The sequence below is a fragment of the Haliotis rubra genome, unplaced genomic scaffold (assembly GCF_003918875.1).
Source record: "Haliotis rubra isolate DU_JTF1 unplaced genomic scaffold, ASM391887v1 Scf1102, whole genome shotgun sequence".
In the NCBI taxonomy this organism is placed as follows: Eukaryota; Metazoa; Mollusca; class Gastropoda; order Lepetellida; family Haliotidae; genus Haliotis; species Haliotis rubra.
In genome coordinates, this window is record NW_025765007.1 from 226,173 (window position 1) to 252,406 (window position 26,234).

At 38.5% G+C, this 26,234-nt stretch overlaps 3 protein-coding genes across 3 annotated transcripts in view; 2 read left to right on the forward strand and 1 right to left on the reverse strand.

Moving 5' to 3' along the window:
* LOC124286804 (sodium- and chloride-dependent glycine transporter 2-like) overlaps nucleotides 1–26,234 on the reverse strand; it is a 144,031-nt gene that overhangs the window by 105,326 nt on the left and 12,471 nt on the right. The gene's annotated exons all lie outside the window — the stretch shown is intronic.
* On the forward strand, nucleotides 12,707–17,033 carry LOC124286814 (sodium- and chloride-dependent glycine transporter 1-like). Its single transcript, XM_046723253.1, has 4 exons — nucleotides 12,707–13,024; nucleotides 13,166–13,297; nucleotides 15,801–16,074; nucleotides 16,438–17,033. Exons 1-4 carry the CDS (start codon nucleotides 12,814–12,816, stop codon nucleotides 16,649–16,651), a joined length of 831 nt encoding a protein of 276 aa, XP_046579209.1. The 5' UTR covers nucleotides 12,707–12,813; the 3' UTR covers nucleotides 16,652–17,033.
* Nucleotides 20,689–23,965, forward strand: LOC124286821 (sodium- and chloride-dependent glycine transporter 1-like). Its single transcript, XM_046723264.1, has 3 exons — nucleotides 20,689–21,355; nucleotides 23,094–23,261; nucleotides 23,424–23,965. Exons 1-3 carry the CDS (start codon nucleotides 21,284–21,286, stop codon nucleotides 23,556–23,558), a joined length of 375 nt encoding a protein of 124 aa, XP_046579220.1. The 5' UTR covers nucleotides 20,689–21,283; the 3' UTR covers nucleotides 23,559–23,965.

A 26,234-nucleotide genomic window follows, 5' to 3' on the forward strand; every position in this document is an offset into this window, starting at 1 on the left:
GACAGAAGCAATGAGAAATCTTCAATGAAATCCTGTTGAGTAGAACCATTACGTTTGGATACAGGTGGACGATAGATGCACACACATCTCACATGAACGTTCCCATTGTACTGCACAAAGCTCAGCTGTTCGAAGCTTTTATAAGATATCTTATTGAAGCACAGTTTGAGGTTCAAATGCTCCTTAAATATCACAGCCACACCCCCACCCCTGCCAGAGAGACGTGGTTCGTGACGAAACGAATATGCCGGTGGCGTCATATCAGCAATGATGGCATCATCACCTTGTGAGTGCAGCCAAGTTTCCGTAATAAGGAATACATCAACATCATTGTCCATGATATAGTCAACAACTTCTGCTGTTTTGTTTCTAGCAGACTGTGCATTCCACAGACATACTTTGATATATCGACCTTTAATGTGATCTGACTTAACTTCGTTATTCATTGGAGTGGATAACTGGTTATTACATTTGTATTTTTAAAGATAATGCCATGAAATTTGACATGGTGAACCTTAGGTCAGCACGGTATAAGGTAACAGTTAATGCAGGTCAGTATCGAACTCTCAATTTACGCTAGGGGGCGTTGACTTCAGTATCTCGTTGTAGAGCCACGAGCTCTAATCACAGCAGTGCACCTCCTCGGAACAGAACGAATCAGACGGCGGATGTTTTCCTGGGGGATTGCTCTCCACTCTTCCTGGAGTGCTGCGGCCAGTTCAACCAACGTGTGCGGTTGTGGTGTACGTGCACGAACACGACGATCCAGCTGGTCCCACAGATGTTCGATAGGATTGATGTCTGGCGATCTGGAGGGCCACGGCATCACGTTGACGTTTGAATTCTGTAGGAATGCCACTGTTGCACGAGCTGTATGAGGGCGGGCATTGTCATGTTGAAACAACTCCCTCTGTTGGTCGATTATCGGCAGAAGATGTGGCTGTAAGACGTCATCAATGTACCGTTGTGCCGTCAAATTGCCACGAATGATGACCAAGTCTGACAGTTGGTTGTAAGACATGGCTCCCCATACCATGATGCTTCCTCCTCCAAATCTGTCGACCTGTCGAACGCAGTTCGGTGCAAAACGTTCATTTGCTCGTCTATAGACACGTTGTCTACCGTCACGTCGTTGAAGAAGAAAACGAGACTCGTCACTAAACCAGACTCTTCTCCAGTTTCTTAGGGTCCATCTCCTTACGTTAGTACACCACCTGAGACGTTGGCGTTTCAAGACGGGCCCAACAACTGGTCTTCTTGCACGTAAATTTGCCTCATGTAAACGGTTCCTGATGGTTTGGGCCGATACTCTCCTCAAACCTGGCACCTGTGTTGCAGTGATGGTGGGTGTGGCATGCCGATTACGTAGGTGGCTGAGTCGAATAAAGCGATCCTGAGCCGGTGTGGTGATCCTAGGTCTACCGCTCCTGGGACGATCTTCAATTGCATGGAACTGTGTGTAACGATTCCAAAGTCGTGAGATTGTTGTTTTGTGTACGTTTAGATGACGGGCAACTGTTCCAAAGCTTTCCCCGGCCTCAATGCGACCAATGGCAATATTTCGATTTGCTGTACTCAAACGGGGCATTTTCGAACTTGATTTGCAGAGCAAATTATGAGAGAAAAATTACAAACTACGCGTGCTTTTAAAGCCCTCTACATGAACTGTGTTTTCAACGATTTGCACGTGCAACAGGCTTTTAGCATTTTGTACATGACAATTTCGCACTTTCTCAAATAACACGGATACAAAGGTCATCATGTGTGACAATGGTTCCGTTTGGGAGCTTATACTGATCAGATGGGAACGTATTAACAGTATTTTGAAGAAAATTCTAATTTACATTCACCATCTTTATTCTAGAAATGATGTCAGATATTTAGATAGGGGTTGCGTTTCTTTTTTGAGAGAGTGTATGTGGGAAAAGCTATTAGAATGGATTGGAACTTATACAGAAGGCAGACTCACCTTCAGTGAAGAGCATATATTATTTGGCTTAAAGGGTAAACAATAATCCTTTGAATGTTGTTATTATGATAACAAAATCTCTCCTTCACAAATTTAATAGAAAAATGACTAAGCTTAACTTTTTAACCTCTCCAAAAGAAATAGTAGGATATTACGAAACCTCAAAGTTTATTGCATATTCAAATTGTAACCTTCCAAGCTTTCATGCTTTCTGGCCTATGAATGTTCAGAATGGATAGAAAAATGTAGCTTCAAAGGTGGAAATAAAAAACAAAAAGGAAACGGCCATACACATTTTGCTAACCGCGCTTGAGAGAAGCACTGTAGCACTCAATTATTGGGATCTTCATTTTGTACGTCATGCTTTACGCACCCGTGAAGATCAGGTTTAGGTTTGGTCTTCAGCAATCCATGCTTGTCGTAAGAGGCCACTAACGGGATCGAGTGGTCAGACTCGCTGATTTGGTTGACACATGTCATCGTATCCCAATTGCGTAGATCGATGCTCATGATGTTGATCACTGGAGAATATTGCTGAGTGCGGTGTTAAACAATAACTCAATCATTCAACGTATATATGAATGTGTACAAGTCTAGCGTGCTCTGAACCACCACATCTGAACGGACAACTGATGGGGACTGTGGTTATGATATCCGACCCTCTCCGGATTGTCTATCATCTTCTAGAATCGATTATTTACAGACCGCCGCCATGTACATGTAGCTGGAACGTTGTTGAGTGCGGCGAAAAGCAAACTCATTCTCCCACTCACTTATGCTTTCCGCCCATGTGCAGTGAACCTGACACGACAATAAACTCCAATATGTGAGATAAAATAGAAATGTAAGTTCTGGGTCAGTTCGAGAAAACCCTACAAATGAATACTTTATACGATTCATCGCTAGCGATATATTCACAGGTATTTTAATTCAAATAGAATAAACATTTGAACCTGAATGATTCTTTTCATGAATATTTAATGGTGTTCCTTGGGTTCGGGAAAATACGTTGTCTGCTGAAATACTAAAACCACACGCAGTCAAGAGACCTCCCCACGAGCAACACGGTAAAATGTATTCGACTCAGTAAAGCGTACAAATGTCGGGACCTCCCTTGATTGGGCACAGTACGAAAGGAGTCGCTGTTCATTTGTCAAGGGCGTTCCATCTCTTTTGTACCCAATATTATTAAAAAAAATGTTTACAAATTTTGCGACGGGAGGTGGGGTGTTGCGGTCAATGATTGTGTACATGACCAGCAGGGGGTCAATTACTTTGTACGTAATCTTTGGGGGGAAGCATTCATACTGCACAAACTCCTTAACAATAGTTATCACGCCCCCTCTAAATATTATGAAGGGTAAGTTAATGTCAAAACAACCACCTGGGCCTGACTGTTGCATACAGGACATATTCAGCATTGAAAATGCTTTGACACATTGTTACAGCGATCAGAATCAGTCATGCCTTCTTCTTGAGTTTTAAGCCAAATATCAATGCAACAATGCAATGTATCATGACAAGGTAATTACATGGTCATAATCTCACCTTCACTACTTTATTGATACATTATTTATTAGAAACCGAATTAACTAAGTTGATATCAGTTGGTCACACTTACCACCACCATTTCTGTAACAAAGGTAGGGAAATCTCCAAAGTGAGCTGAGGCCAACCGCATACCCAAGCAGTGAAAGAAAGTACTCTCTCTTCCTGGACCATACCTCCCTGGTTCTTACTCGGTCATTCTTCTCGTTGGTGGATGTTTGAGAGTCAGCGTTCAGAAACACGTCAGGCTCCGACATGGCAGAGAGTCTATATAAAACTGTGACACGTGGAACGCGACCAGTCTTGTAATGCGTGGAAATGTGGCGAAGCCAACCATTGGTTGTCAACATGTTACGCCCAACCAAGTCCTATGTTACATCGAACAGAACGCGGTACACTTTTGTGTAAGTTATAAAACCACGGCACGTGACAGGCAATTAATAACACACTGGAGTTTGATGTCATGAACATCAAGTCAGTTACTTGTTGTCTACATTTTATGCTCAACTGAGTCATTTCGATATGGTCGGACTCGTAAGTAGGCACTTTCAGTTACAAATAACGCTTCACGAGTGACTTCACTGCAAGGGGAAAAGCAGCGTTACATCGAACAGCACCTATATACTCATACTCAATACACGTTTGTGTAACTTACGACACGTCACCGACAACAAACATTGGAATGGAGTCATGAATTGTAGAAAGTGGATTCTTTTCAATGCGGTTGCAGAGCTGCCAAATCCTCCTATGATGGAATTTAATTGAATTGGGTTTTCGCTTGTCCTTCACTTTTGTGGATAATTGTCAACATTGATAGATAAATCGTGTCACGAACATTGAGGATGGAGATCAGTCGTCGATTGGGTAATTAACGTTATCTAATTGATGTTAGACCTGTCTTATAAAATGATTTGCAGTTGGCTTTTCCAATATGTTTTAAACGTTTTATTTGGTTCAAACAGTCCGGAAAAGCTCAAGTTATCAAGAATCAGTATCCTTGTGTCATGTAAGTTCGATCACTTAAGAACTGTCGCTGAATTTTCAAAGTTATATTCATATAATCTTATTTTCAAATCTCTTACCTCTAAACTTGTTTATTTATGTCAAACATTTCCAAACTCCAGGTATTTTTACTGCTTTTCCCAATCGCGGCATGGCCGCCCCCTCACTGTCAACACAAGTGACCCAGAAATCTACGTCACATAAGTTCGATCATATGATTGGCTGGCTTGTCGCGTAAACAGGATGACTTGTAAGGACGATCTCTTGTGTCAAATTCAGAGCTAGAGCAGCCCCAAGTAATTTTATGATATTTATGTCCATGAAACGTTCATTTTATGTTTCAATACTTCTAAAAACGATGAAAAGTCACAAATATTATGCAGGAAATTATTCTTCAGGCTCATCGTGACGGGCATCAAACCTCAGAATGTCGACAAACACCACGAACTGGCTTGCAAGATCGTAAATGTGTTCTGGGCTGACATGTAGGTTGGGTACATTGTGCCCAGGTTTTATTTATCAATGAGGCAATAGCTCCAACATCATCAGGTACAAATTGACGGAAATTCTCAAAAAGCATTAGGTTTTCTATAAGAAATGGCCCTTACTTGTTTCCAAAGTTTTAAATTTTGACAAGGATATCACGTGTCTGGACATGTCACAATTAGACCAGCAACGTAAACAAACAGAAGACAGGTGTGCTGTCAATTTACAACTTGTGAAATAAATACTGTTTACATTTTATTGGAGCTGATAAAGTTACATTATTGATCTAGGGTTAAAAAGTAGTTGTTTGCTGAATATGAGCTATAACTTACGTTTGGTAACTTGACACGAAACATTTTCCGGTCCAAACGAATAAAAGTGGTGTCACCAGAAGATCAAAGCTGCAGATATCGTAAGTTATCGCTACGTATTGCGACAATTACCATTCAAAATGGGCGATCGAAGTTACATGACGATCGAACTTATGTGACTTGACGATACATGAAGTCAAATGAAATTATGTTACCAAGTATTCTTTCATCGCATACATGTACCAAGCGTTAGCGAATGTCTCATGGTCAAACGATAATTGTAATAGATGATTGTCATGTTTTAACTCAGATAACATTATCTCAACTGAAAGAACAATTTACTGTTAACTATTCGTCCACGTCCAACCACTGCCGAAAATGACGTATATGCACAATCCGTATGTTGTACGTATGTGTAGTCATGACCATTGTATTCCTGCAATGAATTTGTAATTCATAGTATAATAATATATGCTAATCATCCTCGTATAGACTCTTCTGAACGTGATGCTTATTTACAATTAGTCTCGTTAGAAAAACCAACGCGTGAATGGCATATGTTGTACGTTCGCTTTTACGTATACTTTGCACGTATAGGTATCTTCATACCGAATACGTTCCTAGTATGGTGATCTACCTTCAGTTGTTGGCGATTTATAGCCCCTGTTTTAGACTGTATTGTCTTCTTTAATTGGAATGTTTTAGCTTTGCTCGCTAGTTTTATATTTTATCTGTGATTTTCTAGTTTTTTTACTGTCCATCGTCGACAGGTTTTAATCTTCAAAATGTTTTCACTTTTTATTGTATAAATTGTGTTCGACACGATATGGCTGAGATATTGCCGATGTGACGTTAAATAGTAACTCACTCACTCATACCGAATACTACGAATTCAGGAACGTTTTCGCGTTCATGAGCATTCATGTTCGAAATTACGCAAAGCGTGAAGCAACTAAAGGTTGTACACGGATAAATAATGCATAGAATTGAAGTTTTTAATGTCATGAAATAATTGTGATACTGTCCCTTGTCTTTTTGTCGGTATTCATTGTGTAATATCGACATATTTCTGAATTTGTTACTGATCAAGATTATATCAATATGTGATCCGTTAATTTAATTATATTCGCAAAAACATTGTTCGCAGAATTTATTTGTAGTAAACAATCTCCAGCACTGAAATCTCCCTACCAGGCTAATCACTACGTTAACTATGCTATCGCTGTCTGTTGTATTATCTGATATGTTTTATAAATGATTTCGATGTTTCTTCGTACATCTTCACTATCTTAGTATTCATTGTATTTATTTGCATTTATTTGTCTCATGTACCACCTTTGGTGGGTTTTCGAGAAATAGAGAAGACGATGATGTTGTGGTATCTGTCACACAGTGCATAAACAATGACATCTACAACAAAGGGTTTCAATAAACAATGTAATTGAGTGTCTATCGCTAAATCCACATTCAAACGCGGTTAGTTTCTTTTCATTTGTTATGACTGTTGCCAAAATTGTACGACATAGTCTTCTTCTAGGCCTGTTAAATGATTTTACATTTGCGAGCAAATCAGTGCTTACTGATGCACGTACCAGATCAGCGGACGTATTTGATACGTAAAACAGCTGAACACACTCACAGTATCGCGCTATGTCATGTCAAAACACGTGGAACGAGTGTAGTCTTTGTTGTTCACATTACCTTGTGTGAATATGCCTCACTGAGCCCACTGAATATGCCTCAACTAAAGCTTGGTCACCTTACTGGGTTCATGGGGTAATATCCTAAGGTATACATTCTCTTTGGTGTTAGTGGCAAAAGTAGCAGTGCCAAATGTTAGTATGAATCACTGAAAATCAGGTGACACCAGGTATTCGCGAAGAAGGATAGGACCTGACACTCACATAATATGCCTAAACTATTGCCAGATGCCGCACATCACTACTGTGGAAACAGTATAGCGGCAAACAATTGCTGGACCAACAAATATTTGTTCTGCAAAAGTCTTAAAATCCGTAACCTAGCTTTGATTCATTCTGAATAACCATTGGAATAATAGCAAATGTTTTTGTTTACAAAATTCGTGTATCTGATAATATCTATGAACATTGTGAATTGAACCGTCTGACATATTATTATGTTGAGCATTTTGAGAATCATTGTTTTTTCATTTAGAATGAAATATTTTGGGGTCAATATATCTACAGACCGGGCTGTTTTGGCATGTAATTGTTACTGTTATGTTGTTGTGAATCCAAGGTTGTCCAATCATTCACCTTTCCTCAATTGTAATTATTTCAACAAAGTATTTTTTCTCGATTCTTCGAATATTCATTGTTCACTTCTGTCATCTGAAGTGCAACAAGTCATCCCGTGAATAAGAAGTAAGAGTTTATACCTTACAAAATGTGCAACAGAATGTTGCATGCATATCATTGCATGTGTTCAGGTTGGAGATGCATATGTTGCATATGTTAATCTTCACCATAAAAACAACTGCATACATAATACATGTATTTATTGTTTTGTGAGAAATGACTTTACAAATTCCTTACTTAATTGCTATAAGCTAAAATGTGACAGAATAAATATTAACATAAAATAAGTAAAACATATATGTATAATTTTCAAATTAAAATGTTCGACTAGTTTATAAATGTGTTGGAAAATATACACGCATGACTACGATTTACTAAAATATTTCCACATTACAAATTCATGGCATATCGATATTCATCCACTAAATCTGCAAAGTAAATCTGTCAAATGTGCAAGGTTCCATGACACTGCTCACGCTAAACGACTGATGAATATCATTTACCTTGTAAAACCAAAGCTAAACAATATACAGATATTATCAAAATATCTGCATTTTGTGTATATGTAATATTTTTATAGTTTGTGCTGTGTTGTGTAACTATGGACCACATGTTGAGTAAACCAGTCACAAAAATATCGTAACTTAAACTGAAACATACATTTGTAATGTATATATATGGTCGTTGTTTTATACTTAATGTGAAATGATTTATGACTTTGATAAATTCGGCGTGAACTCAGTTACAGTGACATCTGAATCAAGCCACCAATAAGATGAATACTTCAGTCTCTGAAACACTGACATATGTGTCGCGCGGCGGGTCGTATATAAAGAGAAAGGATGTGGTTGGTTGGTTGTTGTATAACACCGCACTCAGAAATATACGGCGGTCTGAAAATAATCGTGTCCGGACCAGGCAATCCAGTGAGTAACAGCATGAGCATCTATCTATGCAAGTGGGATACGAAGCCATGTGTCAACCAAGTCAGCGAGCCTTGACCACACGATCATGTCAGTCGCCTCTTCTGACAGATTGGTTTCTGAAGATCAATTCTAACCCGGATCTTCAGGGGTCTATTTTCACCAGTATATTATCAAGTTTATGTTGAACCAGTTCTACATCAAATGCATATATGAGGGATTTCTCAAATATTGAACTAAGAGTAATAATCCTTCCATATAAGAGTGCCGCCATATAGCTGGAATATTGCTGAGTGTGGCGTGAAACTAAACTGACTCACTCACCCAAATGAGCCATACTAAACTTGTCATTGGGCCTGGCCCGTATTCTATGAGAGAAAAACAATACATGCCATACCTCGTAACGAGGAAAGTACCCAATAGCTGAACTAAAATGAGACCTTTGACTCACACGTGTTGCAGAAACGTGTATGTACATTTATTTATACAATGAGGTTACGACTACTTACCTACACTGTCTGCATGTCCTAGATGTCTACTTGCTTGAAAATGAGCCACTCTGAGCAGTATCGGTTCATGTAAGTAACCGCACACCCTTCGTGTTTCGTTTGCAGCAACACTCATGATGGAATGCATTCATTTCATTTCTTTTCTTTTCTCATTTGGCTGCTCGTATGATTAGTCAGTCTATATGTTTGAATCAGATGAAGACGTTGAATATTTTGAACTTTCCCATCTGCACCCACGTGGTGGCGTCAACCTTAATGAGCTTAAGTGAGTGAGTGAATTTAAGTTTTACGCCGCACACAGCAATAGTCTAGCTGTATGGAGGCAGTCTCTCAATAATCGAGTCTGGACCAGGCAATCCAGTGATCAACAGCATGAGCATCGATCTATGCAATTGGGATACGATGACATGTGTCAATTAAGTCAGCAAACCTGACCACCCAATCCCGTTAGTCGCCTCCTACGATAAGAATAGTTTACTGAAGATAATTCTAACCCGGATCTTCACGGGTTTTGTTTTGTTATGAATGTTATTCACAGTTGGTGATGAACCAAATGCATAAGCGTTGACAGACCATACCCCGATGTCACACAGTGAAGTAGAAGCCTTTTAACTCTCTAGCTCAAATGGCAGCTTTTGTCCCATTATCAGATGTAGCTTACTGTGAGTACATCTTTGACCCACCGTGACACAACCAGCTGTGGGTCATTACCTGAACCGATAGGTAATTTATTAACTGTTCGTTAATTGGTCAGCCACGATGGAACAAGCTACCAGAAAAAGGGTGACCCAACTTATTATATAACTAGATGTGAGTAACCTGGTGAACTGAAATGTACCAAGCTTAGACTAAATCGATGATCAAAGATAATATGCATGAACATACGACATTTTCCTAGTTTTGAGTAGATGGGTGACCCACGATTTGTAGATTACTGTTCGTATTTCGATCACGAAAATATGTAACAAGCTGTGAGCTAGTCGAGTGTTTGGCGTCCAAACAACCAGGTGGTAAATCGATGAACCAAAAAGAAATTTACCCACAGGTTACACTGCACCGAATGTTTTATGCTCAGCCTTGTACCAGCAATAAACTTAAATAATTTGTCAGCTGTGATGCCCGTGCTGTGTTTTCAGTCAACGCTCCACCACAATGATCTAAAACCTAATGAAAGCACAAAGCACCAGTCTCAAAAACAGCAATATAGATAAATCCCATATTCTAACAATATGGTATTACTGGCGGTCTTTTAGCAGCCAAATGAAACTATTACCTGTAAATGTTCTAAAGCAGAAACCTCTGATCTGAAAAAATATGAAATCTCAGATTTTTCTGAGCTGTTCAGTTTGATTGTTATTTGTCGCGAGAACAAACAAGAAAAGTTCATTGCAAAATACCAGTATATATCAGTATATTTCATGTTTTCTTGTAACTTTCCACTAAAGTAACCTAGAGCCACACTAAAACTTATCCAGTGAACTACTGGGCGCACGTCAGTTTCAACTAACGTACCTCATGATTCAGTGAGCACGAATCGCATTTCTTTAGATAAAGAAATAAATATAATACAACCCACTGTTGCGATGACTGACAGACATTCTGCAAAAGATATGGTTGAATCATCTATGTAGCTGCGAGTAAAATGATGATTGACAAGAGTGACAGTAATAGGGCCACTCAACAAAACGGTTGCAGCGATGTGTTGCGAGCAATTCTCCAAGCAGGAAGCAAAGTATTACATATTACGTACATGTTAATCTCACAGGTGGCATTCCAGTGGTCAATCTTCCACAGCAATATGTATGATTCATGTAGACGTTTCAAGTTTATTCACTGAGATATTGTCATATAACCATTCCTATTGATTTGAAATGATTTGCAAAATATGTCATAAATATCACAGTGAGCACTATGCAAATGAAACGTATTGCATTTGGACGTATACTACTAAATAGGCATAAGGTTGTAATGACAAGATCCATCGTCGACAGGTTTTAATCTTCAAAACGTTTTCTCTTTATATTGTATAAATTGTTTTCGTCACGATATGGCTGAGATATTGCCGATGTGACGTTAAATATTAACTCACTCACTAATGACAAAATATAACTCATATAGATATATATGACGGACATAATATTTACAGGCCATCGTCATATATCAGAAATATTGCCCAGCGCTGTATTAAACAAACAAACAAACAACTCGTTTCCATGTTTTCACTTTCTTTATGGTTATCAATATTTATACATTGCATGCAGACAGATAGGGCCTACCTAGGAGAAGCACACGTTAGGTCATATTGCATTAGCTCAAGTAACAATATCTATCCGATGAACACACACATGTTTCAAACATATGTTTGTATAGGGTTAGGTTACGTAACAGTAGGGGATACATAATCAAGGTAAAAATAACAGTTCATTTTGTTTTGCAAGTTTTTTGCCATGTTGGTGCCATGATCAAAGCACATTATAACTGTGCGCTGTGTCATGTATTGCCTTATATATTGTTGAATATATGTCAGTTGTGACCCGGATGTCTGAGCATCTATGAATAAATACTGTGTAAATACAATGGTCAAAAGCCATAAGACACTTTTATGATGTTGTTATAATTTCTAACACACCTCTAACACAATCTTCCGTCAGCGTGTCAACAATGTGTGAAGTCATACATACACACTGCGTGAGGGGTACATTCAAACTCACGTATTCACCATTTACTCTGTTGTTCACGATTCGTTGTACACAATGACACAGCTTCCTCTTCTCAATGTAAAATGAAACCATGTCCACATTGAAAGGGTGAGAGGGTTTGCTTGGTTTAACGACGCTCTGAAGTGACTTTCAGACTTTCAGTTATAAACACACAATGCTATTTAGCAAGTGGTCAAATGGAAGACTTGTACTGGCGATTAAGAGTGTGGGTTCGAATCCCGGAAGGGATTGAGTTATATATCGAATCAGCTCAACACCCCAAAGTGATGTAGGTGATTCATGTTTACCACTGTGATGGAAACTAGAACCTGCTCAGGCTGGCTGACTTTCATGTTCATGCACGTCACCGTATCCTATTTGCTCACATGAATGCACATGATGCCTGTCGCAGGGTTGTCTAGCCCATACTCGATTATTTACAAACCGTCGTCATAAAGCTGGAAAATTGCGGTAAAAAAACAACAAATAATCATAGATTTCCTGCATCCCTGAACGCGCATGAGATAAGGGGACGACCACTTGATACCCAGTGCGTGTGTATGCATCACAGCACAGCAGTCACAAGAATCCTATTATAAAGCCCTACACGACGATTGTCTTTAATACATCTTCTCTGGTTGATGTAAGGCATGTCAGTTTTCAATGTCAATATCAAATGTCAGGTTTACTCGTGGCGAATTATGCATTTAAATCCTTACGTACACAGTAAGTGCACGCACTACACTGTGTGACAGCATTCTTAGTTAAGCCTGTGCAGCCCCTAAAAGCTTAATTTAAACGTGTTTTACTGAAAAATAAAACCTATAAAATGAAATGACTTTATTAGAAAAGAGCACAAAGCTGTAGTCCCACAAGGGTATGTGTGGCCTCCCGCACCCCACGCCAGGGTGACGGCCAAATAACTGAGCAGATCAGGTCTCAACTGTGACCTCTATATATCCCCCTCCATGAAGTGTTTGCCAAGGTTAGAAGGGGAATATATATGCGTTAGAACCCAGCTCTGAGTCTGACACACTGCATTGTGCATATGACATATTGGATGTTTGTTTGGAACAGAGCTGATAACAAGATGCCGGGAAGTGAAGGACTATCTATGAAAGGCAGTGTAAATGATGATGATCGGTTGAAGAGAGAAACTTGGGCTCAGAAGAGAGAGTATATATTGTCTATGCTTGGCTACAGTGTTGGATTTGGATCGCTGTGGAGATTTCCCTACCTTTGCAACAGAAACGGGGGTGGTAAGCACAATATGAATAATCGAAAAGGTTTAAAGAAGAATCATGTTTACATCAAGAAATTATTCATATTTAAAGCCTTACAATGGTAAAGTGACTGATGTGTATTTCTTTCACAGTACATTTAATTGATGTACTTGACAGGTGCCTTCCTCATCCCATATTTCACTGCTATCATCGCATGCGGTGTTCCGTTGTTCTTCCTGGAGGTTTCCATCAGCCAGTTCTCCAGCAGGAGTGCCACGCATGTCTGGGTTGTATGCCCCCTACTCAAAGGTGACTTGTTCATATTCCTTTACATCGACCCTGTTTGCCATACCGTCGCGCATTGATTCCCAACTAATGCAGTATTTAAATGGAAATCAGCGCCTAAAAGAACTTGTTGTGAAACCATCAAACAAGAAAGAGACGGGATGTAATTGGGAATAGTATTCTAAAATTTTCCAATTTAATACACTACAAGTGAATGAGTTAATATTTAACGTCACGTCGGCAACATAATACACTACGAAGGTGTTAAAGTGGTTGGACAAAATCAAAGGTAGTATAATACAAAAGTAGTGATTATAACAAGAAAGACAGCTCTGGTAATATTCAACTCACTGCAACAATGTCGAAACTTCCAGAGTACACAATTCTCAGCTGAGTATCAAGGGTAAGAATCTCGACGCAATTGCTGGTTTTCGTAAAACTTTATTTGTTACGTGAGATAAGCGAGTAGAGTTAGCTCCCTTACATATCTAAGAAAGAGACTCCGGAAGATTATCCAACTCCTTTGGTCAGAATATGATGGAAAGGCCCAAGTGTTGTAGTAGCTTCCAGAACAATGTAGAGCACACCGTTAACCCCCTTACTGTATGTCAAAGGTACAATATATTACACTTGGAATATTGTCTCACAATGAATATCACTGCCTCATAATATAAGTTACCACCTCTGAGTGAATGGTGCTCGACCCAATTGTCAGTCCTTTTCTGCAATGAAACTGAACGGTGTTCATATCAAACGACAGGCCTGCTCCGATGTTGGCAAAGAATATATTATTGAGATACCGTCGCTATTACTGGAATTGTGTTGAAACACAAATGACTAAAGCTGGATGTATGGGATATTACCCATCACGAAGTAATTTCAAAAGATCATATTTGTGGAACGTTATAGTAAAGGTTGTCTGATATCACGGCCACACACAGAAGTGAATCTGAACCTCCAATAACCTAGTTGCACAGTCCATTTTCGCAGGGTTATGGGTGTAATGTATCAAGGGTATGTGTTTTCACAGGGCTGACCGGAGATGTACGTGCAGTACGGACGTGAATATTGAGACAATGTACATGCGGTTTAGTCCCAATTTTAACAGTCCAAGTTTTGACAATGAAATTTCACACTTCTGTAATTGATCTAGCCAGTTGTCCCAATTTTGACAGTGAGCTTACCGGTCGTCCCAATTTTGACAGTCCTCGGCGCACACATGTTAATTAATCCCTGATTAGCTAGTGATTGTGGGAACTACTGTAACAGAAGTTTATACGACTAAAAACTAAGACTAAAACAAAAAAGACAACAATTGAAACAGTTTATTCTTGAAAGTCAATCACTTCAAAGTCACCAATCACTGAGCAACACTGTCACAGGCAGAAATATATGATGCCATAACTCTGTCACCTGTCATGTATTCCAAACCAAGTTAGTACAAGTTGCTGAAGCATTTTCAACACGACGTCTCTTCATCTGTGTCATGCCCACCTTGCAGCTGCATAATATACACTTTTTTGGAATCTTCTTGTTTGAAAAGTAATATAAGTCCACACATATAGGTTTGTCTTCGAAACTTCACACCTTAACGGATCAGTGAGCAAGACGTTGTCAAACATGGGACACTACCGTACATACCAGTAGTTCTCAAATGTCAAGGCCAACACATTTGTGATACAAATATTTCGAATCGAAAACCTCAACGCCCGATTTAAAAACCCGAAAAAAACGTTTGTTGGTATATTGGATTATGTTGTGACCTAGATATTTTTCATTGAGGCTAAAAATAATTTCGTCTGATGTAATTGAGGTGGAGCTTCAAAAGCTGATAGGTTATCCTGCTAGGTCTTTTACCAAGGTCTGAATATTTTTAGGTAAATATTGAAAAGAAAACCCTGTTTGAATTGTGTGAGGGTTTGTGTGCATTTAGTAGTGTTTTATACAGGAAATGAAGAGGTTAGAAATGAGAGTTGTAGATGAAAGGTGTTAGGAAAAGGTAACTCTTATGGATCTTGCTTTGTTTTCAGCCAACAGTTTTTCACGTCAATTTTGACAACTAAGTTTGAATTGCAGTCAGCACGTCGATTCTGTATGGATATATTCTGACATTTTACCTAAGGGAGGATGATTTATAAAAACAGGAAGTCACCTATGTTAAATGGTGGGACTTGTAATGACACAGAGCCGACAAGGGTAATATCTCATACGGTGATCTTATACATTTAATCCCCAAGGGTACTACTGTTGGGGTTGAGTGAGTTGGGCCTAAACCGTTCACATATACGAAACAGCTTGATAGAAAGTTTCCTCGCAGTCCCAAAACCAAACTTTTTGCAATTATTTATAACAATCATAATTTTCTTTTTCATAAACAATTTTCATTTTCAGAAACTCAGAGGAAAGGCTATAATATATTAGGTTACATTACATGCAACATTGGAAGAGTATTCAAACCGACATTTTTCTGAATGCGGTAAAACATTCCGATCAGAAACGCGCTAAATGCATAGTGTTGTTGTTTCAGGAATTGGCATCGCCCAAGTGTTAACATGCATAATTGGTATTATGCCGTATGCTCTCATAACGGCTTGGGCAATATACTATCTGAGCCAATCCTTCAGTTCTTTATTGCCCTGGACAACATGTGAGAACTGGTGGAACACCCCTGTATGTATCAATAAGGTAACCAATGACTCATCAGAAGTATGCTTCAACAGTACCGTGGAGCACCAGCTTCTCCACGATGCAGTATGGAGAAAGCCGAACTCGACATTGACAGCGTCGGAGGAGTTTTGGCAGTAGGTTTTCGATACAAATACTTATATTTTTGTTTAAAAGTATAAAGCAAGCACACTGTTCATGTAGAATTGATTCAACATGAATTCGCGTGCTGTATATATACTTATACCCTGTGAAGCTCAAGCTTATCTATCGAGTATACGTATTAACATGGTATTCTTGCAAGATCTTTGGGTATTATAGATAATTCGTGGGTGAATTTACGCTGCTTTCAGCAATATTCTGGTAATATCATGGCGGGGGACACTACAAATGAGCTTCACACATTGTACCAATCTGGGAAATCGATACAAATAATGGGGTTGATCTGTACAAAATGAATGTTTCAGGTGTACTGATATGTATGCTTTCTTTCTGGAAAGGTTCAACGCCCTTCGGGTGTCAACTGGGATCGACAATTTTGGATCAGTACAGTCCCATATGATCATCTGTCTCCTGTGTTCATGGACATTAGTGTTTCTGTGCTTAATGAAAGGTGTGCGGGCTGTAGGGAAGGTGGGTCACTTAAATTTGAAAGTGATGGTGTTTTACCGAAGGAACGAACATGGGGAGGTGATTTTGAGTCACGTTGTTTAATCATCAAGAGAATCATCTTTCCTGTAGTACGTAAACCTTACCGTTTTCCAACTGTCTTGATAAATTCTCTTAATGGAATTTCGGGCGTCATCTTGGTGACAAAAATATGAAGCAGAATTTGAAGCCGTTTGTAACATGCTTTTGGAATCGTGTGAGAAGCACAGTCTTCTATCGGTGTACATTTTCCTACCGCGATTCCGTGCAGAATGGCAAGCATACGGAAAGTTCTGGTCGTGATGTCGTTTGCAATAGGTGACATTTAAGTATGGCAAGTATATGGTGAAGTGTATGTGTGTTGCATGAGTTGCATTTATTGCGAAATGGCATTTTGTAGGTTCATGAAGTGTATGTTCTGCATCAGTTGTCTTGTGGGATGGCAAAACATTGGTGTACATCTGCATCACAGGGGGCGTGCTTATTATGTTCAAGCTTTCGTGTCTGAATCGGCAAAGTTTTAGACTGGCCAATACTGTTCTTGGGCATACGTATTGTACCGCAGTTGACTCTTAGGACAACAGGAATAAAGCACAAAAGGTGTACACATACATGGACTTATATGGGTTGCATTAGGTATTCTTCTTACAATCAAACATTGGTCCAGACAAAATTGTTTGTAAAATCCCACCACCCAACCATAGGAATCTTCCATAGGTTGTGTACGTGACAGCTGTGATGCCTTACGTGCTCCTTATGGTGTTGTTGGTCCGGTCGTGCATGATGCCGGGCTCCGGCAATGGACTCATTTACTTCCTGCGTCCAGATTTCTCACGACTTGGATCAGTACAGGTCGTATACATTTTTTATTACAATCACCATGACATTCATCAACTATTCAAGTCTTTTTGTCTACTGTTGTTGAATTAGTAAATTGTGTATGTTATCACCTGCTATTGATGCAACTTAGTTTGATAAATTGCCAAGCGCATGTTAAATTTCGTGCATATTGATATTCTTCTTTATCAATTGCTCTGTGACAATTGTAAGAATAATAGGCTGCTGAAGCATTTTATCGATGAAATGAAATTGGGAAATCTGTTGATTGGAAAATAGAGCTACGTTGACATTTTACATGGGTACACCTACAGAATACCGGATACCTACCAGCCATATTGTTTAGCGTCACGTCACCCTAACGCTAACCCTGACCCTAAACCTTACCATAACTCTAAACCTTACCCTAACCCTAACCGTAACCCTAAACCTAACCCTAACCAAATGTGAACTCGCGTGCTTCCAAAGATAACGGAAGGTATCCGGTATTCTGTAGTCTTACCTTTACATGTAGTATACATTTAAATGTTCACAAAATATTGCAACTAAATATCAGAATATATATCCTCTTGAAGTATGAACTGTAAGAATTAGCACCAATTGCCATAGCAGCAAACCGTCAATCTTGTAATGCATGTTTTCATGGCAGGTATGGCTTGAAGCTCTCCTCCAGGCCTTTTATTCCATGGGTCCAACGTTTGGCACGCTCATCACTATGAGCAGTTACAACAAATTCCATAACAACTGTCTCAGGTGATTGTCGGAAAACATGGAAATCTTTATAATCTAATCATGTTAAAAGTAAACTACTGTGCATGTGTGTAAACATTTTTCAATGTTTGTATGCTTCTTGTATCATGAAAAACATATTTGTATATTTTAGAGACGTTGCTCTGTTGACAATCCTTGGAGAAGCCAGCAGTATATTTTGCGGATTGGTAGTCTTCTCTACCATAGGATTCATGGCTCATGAGGCTCAAGTACCTATATCAGAGGTAGTTTCGTCTGGTATGTGGGAGATACAATGTGCATTATAAATACAATACCTTGATAGTGCTATGTTGACTTTGTAGGAGTAACTGGCCTTCAAGGGCTTGTAATGTGTATGAACACGGCATGTAAAGACGGATTAAATATTCATTACTTCAAGTATCTGCTTCATTCAGTTGGGAGTCGCAAGATTTATCCCAATTACAACACCCCCATATCAGTGAACCATTTATAGAATGTATATTATCATATGGATCATGTAGATGATTAATGTATCCTAGGTATATATTAACTTCGACATATCTAAAGCTAAAATATATATGTAAAATGTTCACGGTTCATTTACCCAGGAGCGGGACTTGGTTTTATCATCTACCCTGAGGCTATAGCCCAGCTACCCTTGCCTCAGCTGTGGTCAGTCCTGTTCTTCCTCACACTGTTGTCCTTGGGGATCGACACACTGGTAAAATACACGGTCCAACAATATAGATGGTGCCTCATTTGTCTAATGCTTTTACACGATGACGTTGAATGTTCGGTCTGTCACCACAGTATCATTAAAATGATGTTCAGGATGCGTTTGTTTTAATCTTTAGAGCATTTTGTCATTGTTGTTCTCCCACAAGAACTTATTTACTTGTTGCTGAGCATCGACATTCGCGATATACAAGTCATACGATGATCTGTGAATGATCAAATCTGGACCAGGCCATTCAGGGAATGACATTGTAATGTACGCCATCGGGTAAGATTACGCGTCACTGAGCCTAAACACCCCATCAACTAAGATATGAAACTCTTTGGGTTGTAAAGACAGTAGTGATTTTAACCATGAAATGTGTCATGGCTGTATGTCCTATCAATATTGAATACGTGAGCGAGTTAAAATTTAACGTCACCTCGGCAATATTTCAGCCATATAGAGACGAGAACGGTTGTGCATAAAAAATAAATACGAGTTGTTAAGCAACCAGTCATCGAAGGACTGTAAATAATAACTAGAGTATCACATACGGCTTTAAAACTACCATGCAAATCTAAGACTATTTTATTAACGAAGACAATACAATATAGAAACAGGCTATAGGTAGCCAACAACTGAAGTTAGACAACCATACTAGGGACCATGGGGACTTACAGTGCCTTTGCTACCTGGGTAATTTTTATATTGAAAATAGATAGCAAACATCTAGAAAATAGTATTTTGTTTGGCAATGTTCCAGGTTTGCTTTCAGTAGCAATTCTTAAACATGAACGTTATTGTCTTATAGAACCCACGCGTCAATTTACATGAATGTTTTAACTATAGATGCTTTGTTTCGTTGAAGACATATTTCATGGGTGCTCGTTTGTAAAACGTCTTTGTAATCCTTTGTTATAGTTTGGAGCAGTGGAGACAATCATTGCGGGGATAACCGAAGCCTTTCCTCAGAATTTACAGAAGAAAAGAGTTCGTGTCACAGCTGGAGTTTGTCTATGTATTTTCCTGCTCTCTGTTCCATATACGACAAAGGTGTGTTCAATCATACATTCAATTCATTCATATATATAGCTTCGGGTATTAATCTCTAGATATGCTGCATGTGGCATAACCACATACAGGGTCATCTACTCGCGTAGATGCCATAATATTGTATTTACAACACCGGTGACTGAAAAATTATATTTCCCGAGTGAGGGGGGGATATCATTTTTCTGGCAAGAGTGTTGTAAATACAATATGACATCTGCGCAAGTGTGTTAATTTCTATATTATCACCTACTTTTCAGAAGGCTTTAATTACAAATAACAGTGTTTTACCGGCAGTTTCCATGTTAAAAGCGATCTAAATATAGCCTTGAAGCGTATGAATACAATTACAGCAACGTCAAGGTAGCTGCGCAGTGAAAGGAACTGTTGTGTGACTAAACATCTAGCGCCAATTTAAAACAGTGAAATTTTGACAAATACATGTAAGACGTGACTAAATGTCCATTTTAATTACCATATGATTCACTTTCTAATAATATTTTTTAAGTCATTGTAACCTTACTAACGACAGTAACAGAAGTTGTAGTAAACATTGTATCGTAGTAAAACGTTATTTGTGACAAAATAGCCCCTCATTCTGATGACCCGTGATTGTCGCAACAGGCCAAGTAAATAGCCTCTATGGTTTATAACGCGTGTGCTTTGTATCGAAAATATGTCATGACTTATTTTAAAACACATGGACAATAAAACTGTATATGCAATACTTGGAACAATGAATTCTCATTCCATAATTCCAGGGTGGAATCTACCTCTTCCAACTTTTGGACTGGTATGCCTCATCATTCAGCGTCCTGTTCATTGGTTGCCTGGAGTGCGTGACGATCTGCTGGATTTATGGTATGGAAAGACCGTGATGTTGAGATTTGTTTTGTCGAATTTCAGGTGAGTGGGAACAAACCAGAAACAATTATTTGGACTAAAGTTTTGTTCCAGTCCACTGCTATTTAAAGCATGTTGTCACACGCACAACCGTCGATCGATGAGTTCTGAGCCCAATACTGAAATGTGCCTTTGTGGACATTATGTGATGTTTTGGAGTTTGATTGACAAAAACCCGAGGAAACTGTCTCGTTGTGGCAAGTCAGTGAACAAACGGGTATCTGTGATTTTTGGAAAATGGACACATGTGAGGTGCGTGCAATGATCAAATACTTACAGGTAAAGGGCGTAAAACCAAAACCCACCCATAAACATTAGACAACGCCGAGGAAAACCAGTGAACAGGTGGGTTGCGTAGTTCGACACCAACACTGACTGTGTTCTCCGGTTCAGCAATGGTTTTGATATAGCACTGAATATTTATTGCAGGTTCTAAACGTTTCAGTCTGGACGTGGAGATGATGCTTGGGCGACGAACCCCGGTAGTGCTGAGTATCATGTTATCGTACATCACCCCTGTTATTCTGTTTGTAAGTAAAACAGCTTCAAACACATTGGCTATTATGAAGACTAAGTATATTTAAACAGTGCTGTTTCCTGCTGTATACGTTATTTTCTACTACTAACGTTTCAAGTCAATGGCTGAGCTTACAGTTACAGACAACTATAAATCCTACCTTTATTCACCTTTGTCTTATCTGTAGTTAGGGTATATATATTTTAGGGCTGTGCAATATTACCGGTAAACCGGTATATACCGGTACAGTATCTCGCGGTGCGATTATCGCGATATGGTTCAGATTCTGCAATATATTGGGTCATCCAGAGTTCCATTCGAATTATCCATGGCTCCTAGTATGGTGATCTACCTTCAGTTGTTGGCGATCCATAGCCCATTTTTATATTGTGTTGTCCCCTAAAGTTAAAATGTTTTAGATTCAATTACTAGTTTTACATATATATCTGTGATATTCTAGTTGCTTTACTGTCCTTTGTCGGCAGATTTTATAATCTCTCTCTATATTCTATTTCAATGTCAAGTGTTCTCGTCACGATATGGCTGAAATATTGCCGATGTGACGTTAAATCATAACTCACTCACTCCATTCGAATTATCTGCCCTTGATTTCCATAGCAAACAAATGTGCTCTAAAAGTGCCAAATGGAAAGTGCCATTATAAGTGGCTCCAAAATTGCCAAATAGTCTACCAATACTTTACGTTTTGTGGGTTTGAATGGTTTCATTTGGAGGAATTAAGTGGCCTCAAATGGACCAATTTTTATTTGGACGTATTAGTAGAGCCTCTGGCTCTGAGTGACCATTTCACTGTTTACAGGATTTTGTTATTTTTGTTTGTTTCATAATGGGGCATACGATATCAATTTATCATACAGGCCTGAGTCTTAGACAAATTGTAGGACTGTATAATGTCATTCCAGTAAAGGATCTTAGCTATTTGAGGTCACATGCGATTTTAATCTCAAGTAGTTCAACTAAATCTTGTTTTTCTTTCATTTGGCAATAGTTCATGTTAACACATTGAATCTGAATGAATCACATACAGTTACAATAATTACATACTGCACTGAAGTGCATTCTGTTTGAGCAAACAACACTGACTATGAAAATCATGTTATACTATTACCTTTATCATTATGTTCGCAAAACGTTGGTGCAATATATTCCACATTAAGGCTCTATATTATTTTATTTATCTGTAAACGATTGGCATACAGCCATACCCAATGGGGACGGGGAGCCTGAAGCTATGGTATAACAATTACTGAGAAGATGATGTCGCACACAGAGAGCTATTATGAATTTATGATGTACGCACTTGTGGAGAAACCTTCCAGTCAAAATTAATACAATATGTATTGCAATATCTCTTAAATTATTGCAATTTATCGCAATATGAAAATCAGGGCAATATCCAGGCTTAATATATTTCCAGCAATGTCATGTGATGAAAGGAACGCAATGATTGAAGCCATTAACACATCTATACATATCAATTTTAAAGAGAAATGCCAGTAGTCGAATTTAAGGCTACAATGACCAAAAAGTCCAAAGAAAAGGTTTCTACTCTAGCTGTTTAAAGTTAAAGCACGGAAGCTAATCATTTATTCCATGTACCCCATTTGCATGTTAAACATTGGTTTGAATCTTGAAAACGTTTTTGCAGGTGGAACAGAAACCCAAATCTAGAATTTAACTTACGAATAGACAAAACAACATCGCCTGATAAAGCACCATTTGTTCCACAGGCAGCCCTGGTCCTGTCTCTCTTTATGTATGACCCGCCAAGCTACGGGACATACATATATCCAGTCTACGCCAAGGTACTTGGAATCATCATGGCAGTTCTCATGACTGCACCGATACCGCTCATGATGATATACCAAGTCGCACAGGGGGAAGGGACCATCATGGAGGTATGTTTACTTAGAAGCATCGGGTGTGTATGGAGTTTGTAAAAAGTTACTACTATTCCCCATGTCAATGTTCCTTTCACCAAAGTATCACATCACCAATGACATCTTTTTAAGATTTTACCAACACGAACTTTATTTTGTTTGTTATTTTTTTACGTTCAGCGTATCAAATTCGCAAGTAAGCCATCTCATGAATGGGGCCCGGCACAACCAGAACACAGGAAAATCTATCTTGAACATACACCACAAGAGTTCATTATGGATCAGTTGCCTGGAGCAGATCAGCAGGATCACTGAAGAAAGAAAATACCCATAAGGCTGGTCGTTATTGATAATTTATATACAGTTGGAAATTTGTGGCGTTATTTATCAGAAATAGGAAAGTTCATTTACATTTTATACTCAGTATGAAATGGTGACTCTGCCTTCGTGTTAACATAATCACTCTTTTCTATTTCGTATGTAATTATAAGTTATAGATATTTTATTTCTCAGATGTTAGAATATACTCAAAGGCCAATGATACGTGAATTAAACGTACTTCCCACCATGGAATCATGATGCTATATTTAGCATTTCATAAATATGCTCGTCTTCCAGTTGCAAAAGCGAATGTTTTAATTATTTATTTTATATTAGTTTGTTGGATTATTTGAGACGGATGTGTATTTATATAACAAGTAATAAAATACCTCATTCCAACATATGGGTCTCCGTGTTTGTCGCTGTCAAATTTAACAATCGTCGTTCTATTGATGCAGATAACACAACCGCAAAAGCGTTGACGGAATGGCATATAGCAATATGCGTCATATTAAATGATTTACTTAAAATATTTGGACTTGCTTTGTTCCATATATTATATCAAACCAGTCCCCCATGGTTGTGTAAGCAATGCAACCCACATTCATATGATATACGTCAACCATCCAAGTTGACAGTTAACAAATTTACATCAAGGCTGTGTCATATTTAACCGTTTAATGGAATTCAGTGCACAAAGTGACGGCCGCTGTCTTATATTCTGTCGCAGGGCTCAGATCTGTTTTTCGTCAGTACCGTGTTCCACTGACGTCCATAATGTGTTCTATTAAGGCACAGCTCTCATCGGAGAAAGGGCACAAGCACTGGCTTCCACGTGGCTGTCTAACACAATAAGCTGAGGCGAGACAGATGCCCTGATTCAATTTGCTGGCTAAAGTATCTGGCTAACGTTTGTGAGCGTATCTCTAGACTCAACGAGACATACAACTACTAAAAAACGTTTAATTCCAGTATAATGCTATACTACCATTCTTGTCACAGTGTGAGTGTGTCTAGTGTTATGCCGCAATATTCCAGCTATATGGCAGCATTTTTGTCTCAATACCCTCTGGATGTATCATTGGCAAAGAAGGCCCATAGGTCCAGCCGAAATGGAAGGTACATTATTGTCAATGGAAGTTACTAGTCACTACAGGTTCTTTTGAAGTTCACACCAACTATAACCTCGCTGTGACATCATCATCACAAGCACGTTGCTGCATCTACCAAGCAAGGTTAACCACTGCTTTACAAAGTTATGCCAATTACATTTGCTGGTTCAAACCGTAACATAACCTTCACAATCAAGTATTTATGTCTTAATTCATTGATATCTTAATAGTCAGACATTACTAAATATCTATATGAAATTGTTATACAATAAAATGACTGCAGACGATAACATTAAGTTTTATCACTAAACGCATTTAGTTGCTTTCACTTCCATAAATAAAGTTTTCCGTCACACGGAATAAATATTTCAGTGTCAAAACAATTAAGGATCTTTTTTTTATAATGTAAATTATCATTTAATACTTTTTTAAAAAAAAAAGAAAGAAATAGAAATATGACATACATTTTGGAAAATCTGTTTGTAAATAGATAAATGTCATCTTAGAAATGGTACTATAAATTAACAACTGCGATAGTTATTATCAAAGGGGATTAAAGTATCGTACACTTATTGTCCCCATGAGAGGGTACGTAAGTCCCAAAACTTTAAAAGTAAAATTGAAACTTACCAGATGTTTTTAACGTAGTATTTTTGCTATTTTAAATTTTAATTTTCCTACACCAGCCACCGGCTGAAGGGATGGTGTAAATCCAACTAAGGTCCATGAAGATAGCAAAAGCACTGTAAGTCCCCATGGACCCTAGTGATACTATGGTGATCTACCTTCAGTTGTTGGCCTGTTTTCAGATTGTATTGTCTTCGTAAAAAAAATAGTTTTAGATTTACATGCTAGTTTGAAACACCATCTGTTATAATCTAGTTATTTTACAGTCATTCGATGACTGGTTATTTAACAACTTATATTATTGTGTATGGCAAACCTTTCTGGATGAAATATGGCTGAAATATTGCCAAGGTGACGTTAAATTTTAACTCACTCACTCAATAAATAATGAACATAGGCTGGGGTAAAGTTTTCGATTGCTGCCACCTCAAAATATCATGAACATAGACTGTGATACAGTTTCACCTGCTTTCACTTCAATAAATACCAAACATAGGCTATGGGTAAAGTTTCTGCTTGCTTTAAACATGATTACCTTCGCTACTTTTGCTAAAACCATAATGTCTGCACAACGCTATATCACAACATCAACAGAATGAAAGGAACTAAGATAACTACAAATCACACGTCCGATTTAAGTAGGTAGATATTGTACTAGGGCTTCAGTCAATTTCATCTTCAGTCAACAAGACTACTGACACATCTTACCACATAACGCTTCTGAAAACATTTTGTTTATAAAGATATAAATGTTCTTAATTGTCACTGTTTTCATAAAAATAATTCACTATTATGTTTTCTCGACTGTAAGCGTTTGACACGAATGAATGCCGTGTGTTTTAAAAAATGGGAAAACTTATGACACTAACAACAACAATGTAGAACGAGTTTTTGCCACTGATATGGCAATGTCCCCTGCTGCTAAAGAATG

Coding starts and splice junctions, on each gene's coding strand:
- LOC124286814 (XM_046723253.1), top strand. CDS start 12,814: ATGACATATTGGATGTTTGTTTGGAACAGAGCTGATAACAAGATGCCG. Junction 13,298..15,800: donor TGTATGCCCCCTACTCAAAG/GTGACTTGTTCA, acceptor TTGTTGTTTCAG/GAATTGGCATCGCCCAAGTG. Junction 16,075..16,437: donor GCGTCGGAGGAGTTTTGGCA/GTAGGTTTTCGA, acceptor CTTTCTGGAAAG/GTTCAACGCCCTTCGGGTGT.
- LOC124286821 (XM_046723264.1), top strand. CDS start 21,284: ATGATGCTTGGGCGACGAACCCCGGTAGTGCTGAGTATCATGTTATCG. Junction 21,356..23,093: donor TCACCCCTGTTATTCTGTTT/GTAAGTAAAACA, acceptor TTTGTTCCACAG/GCAGCCCTGGTCCTGTCTCT. Junction 23,262..23,423: donor GGGAAGGGACCATCATGGAG/GTATGTTTACTT, acceptor TTTTACGTTCAG/CGTATCAAATTCGCAAGTAA.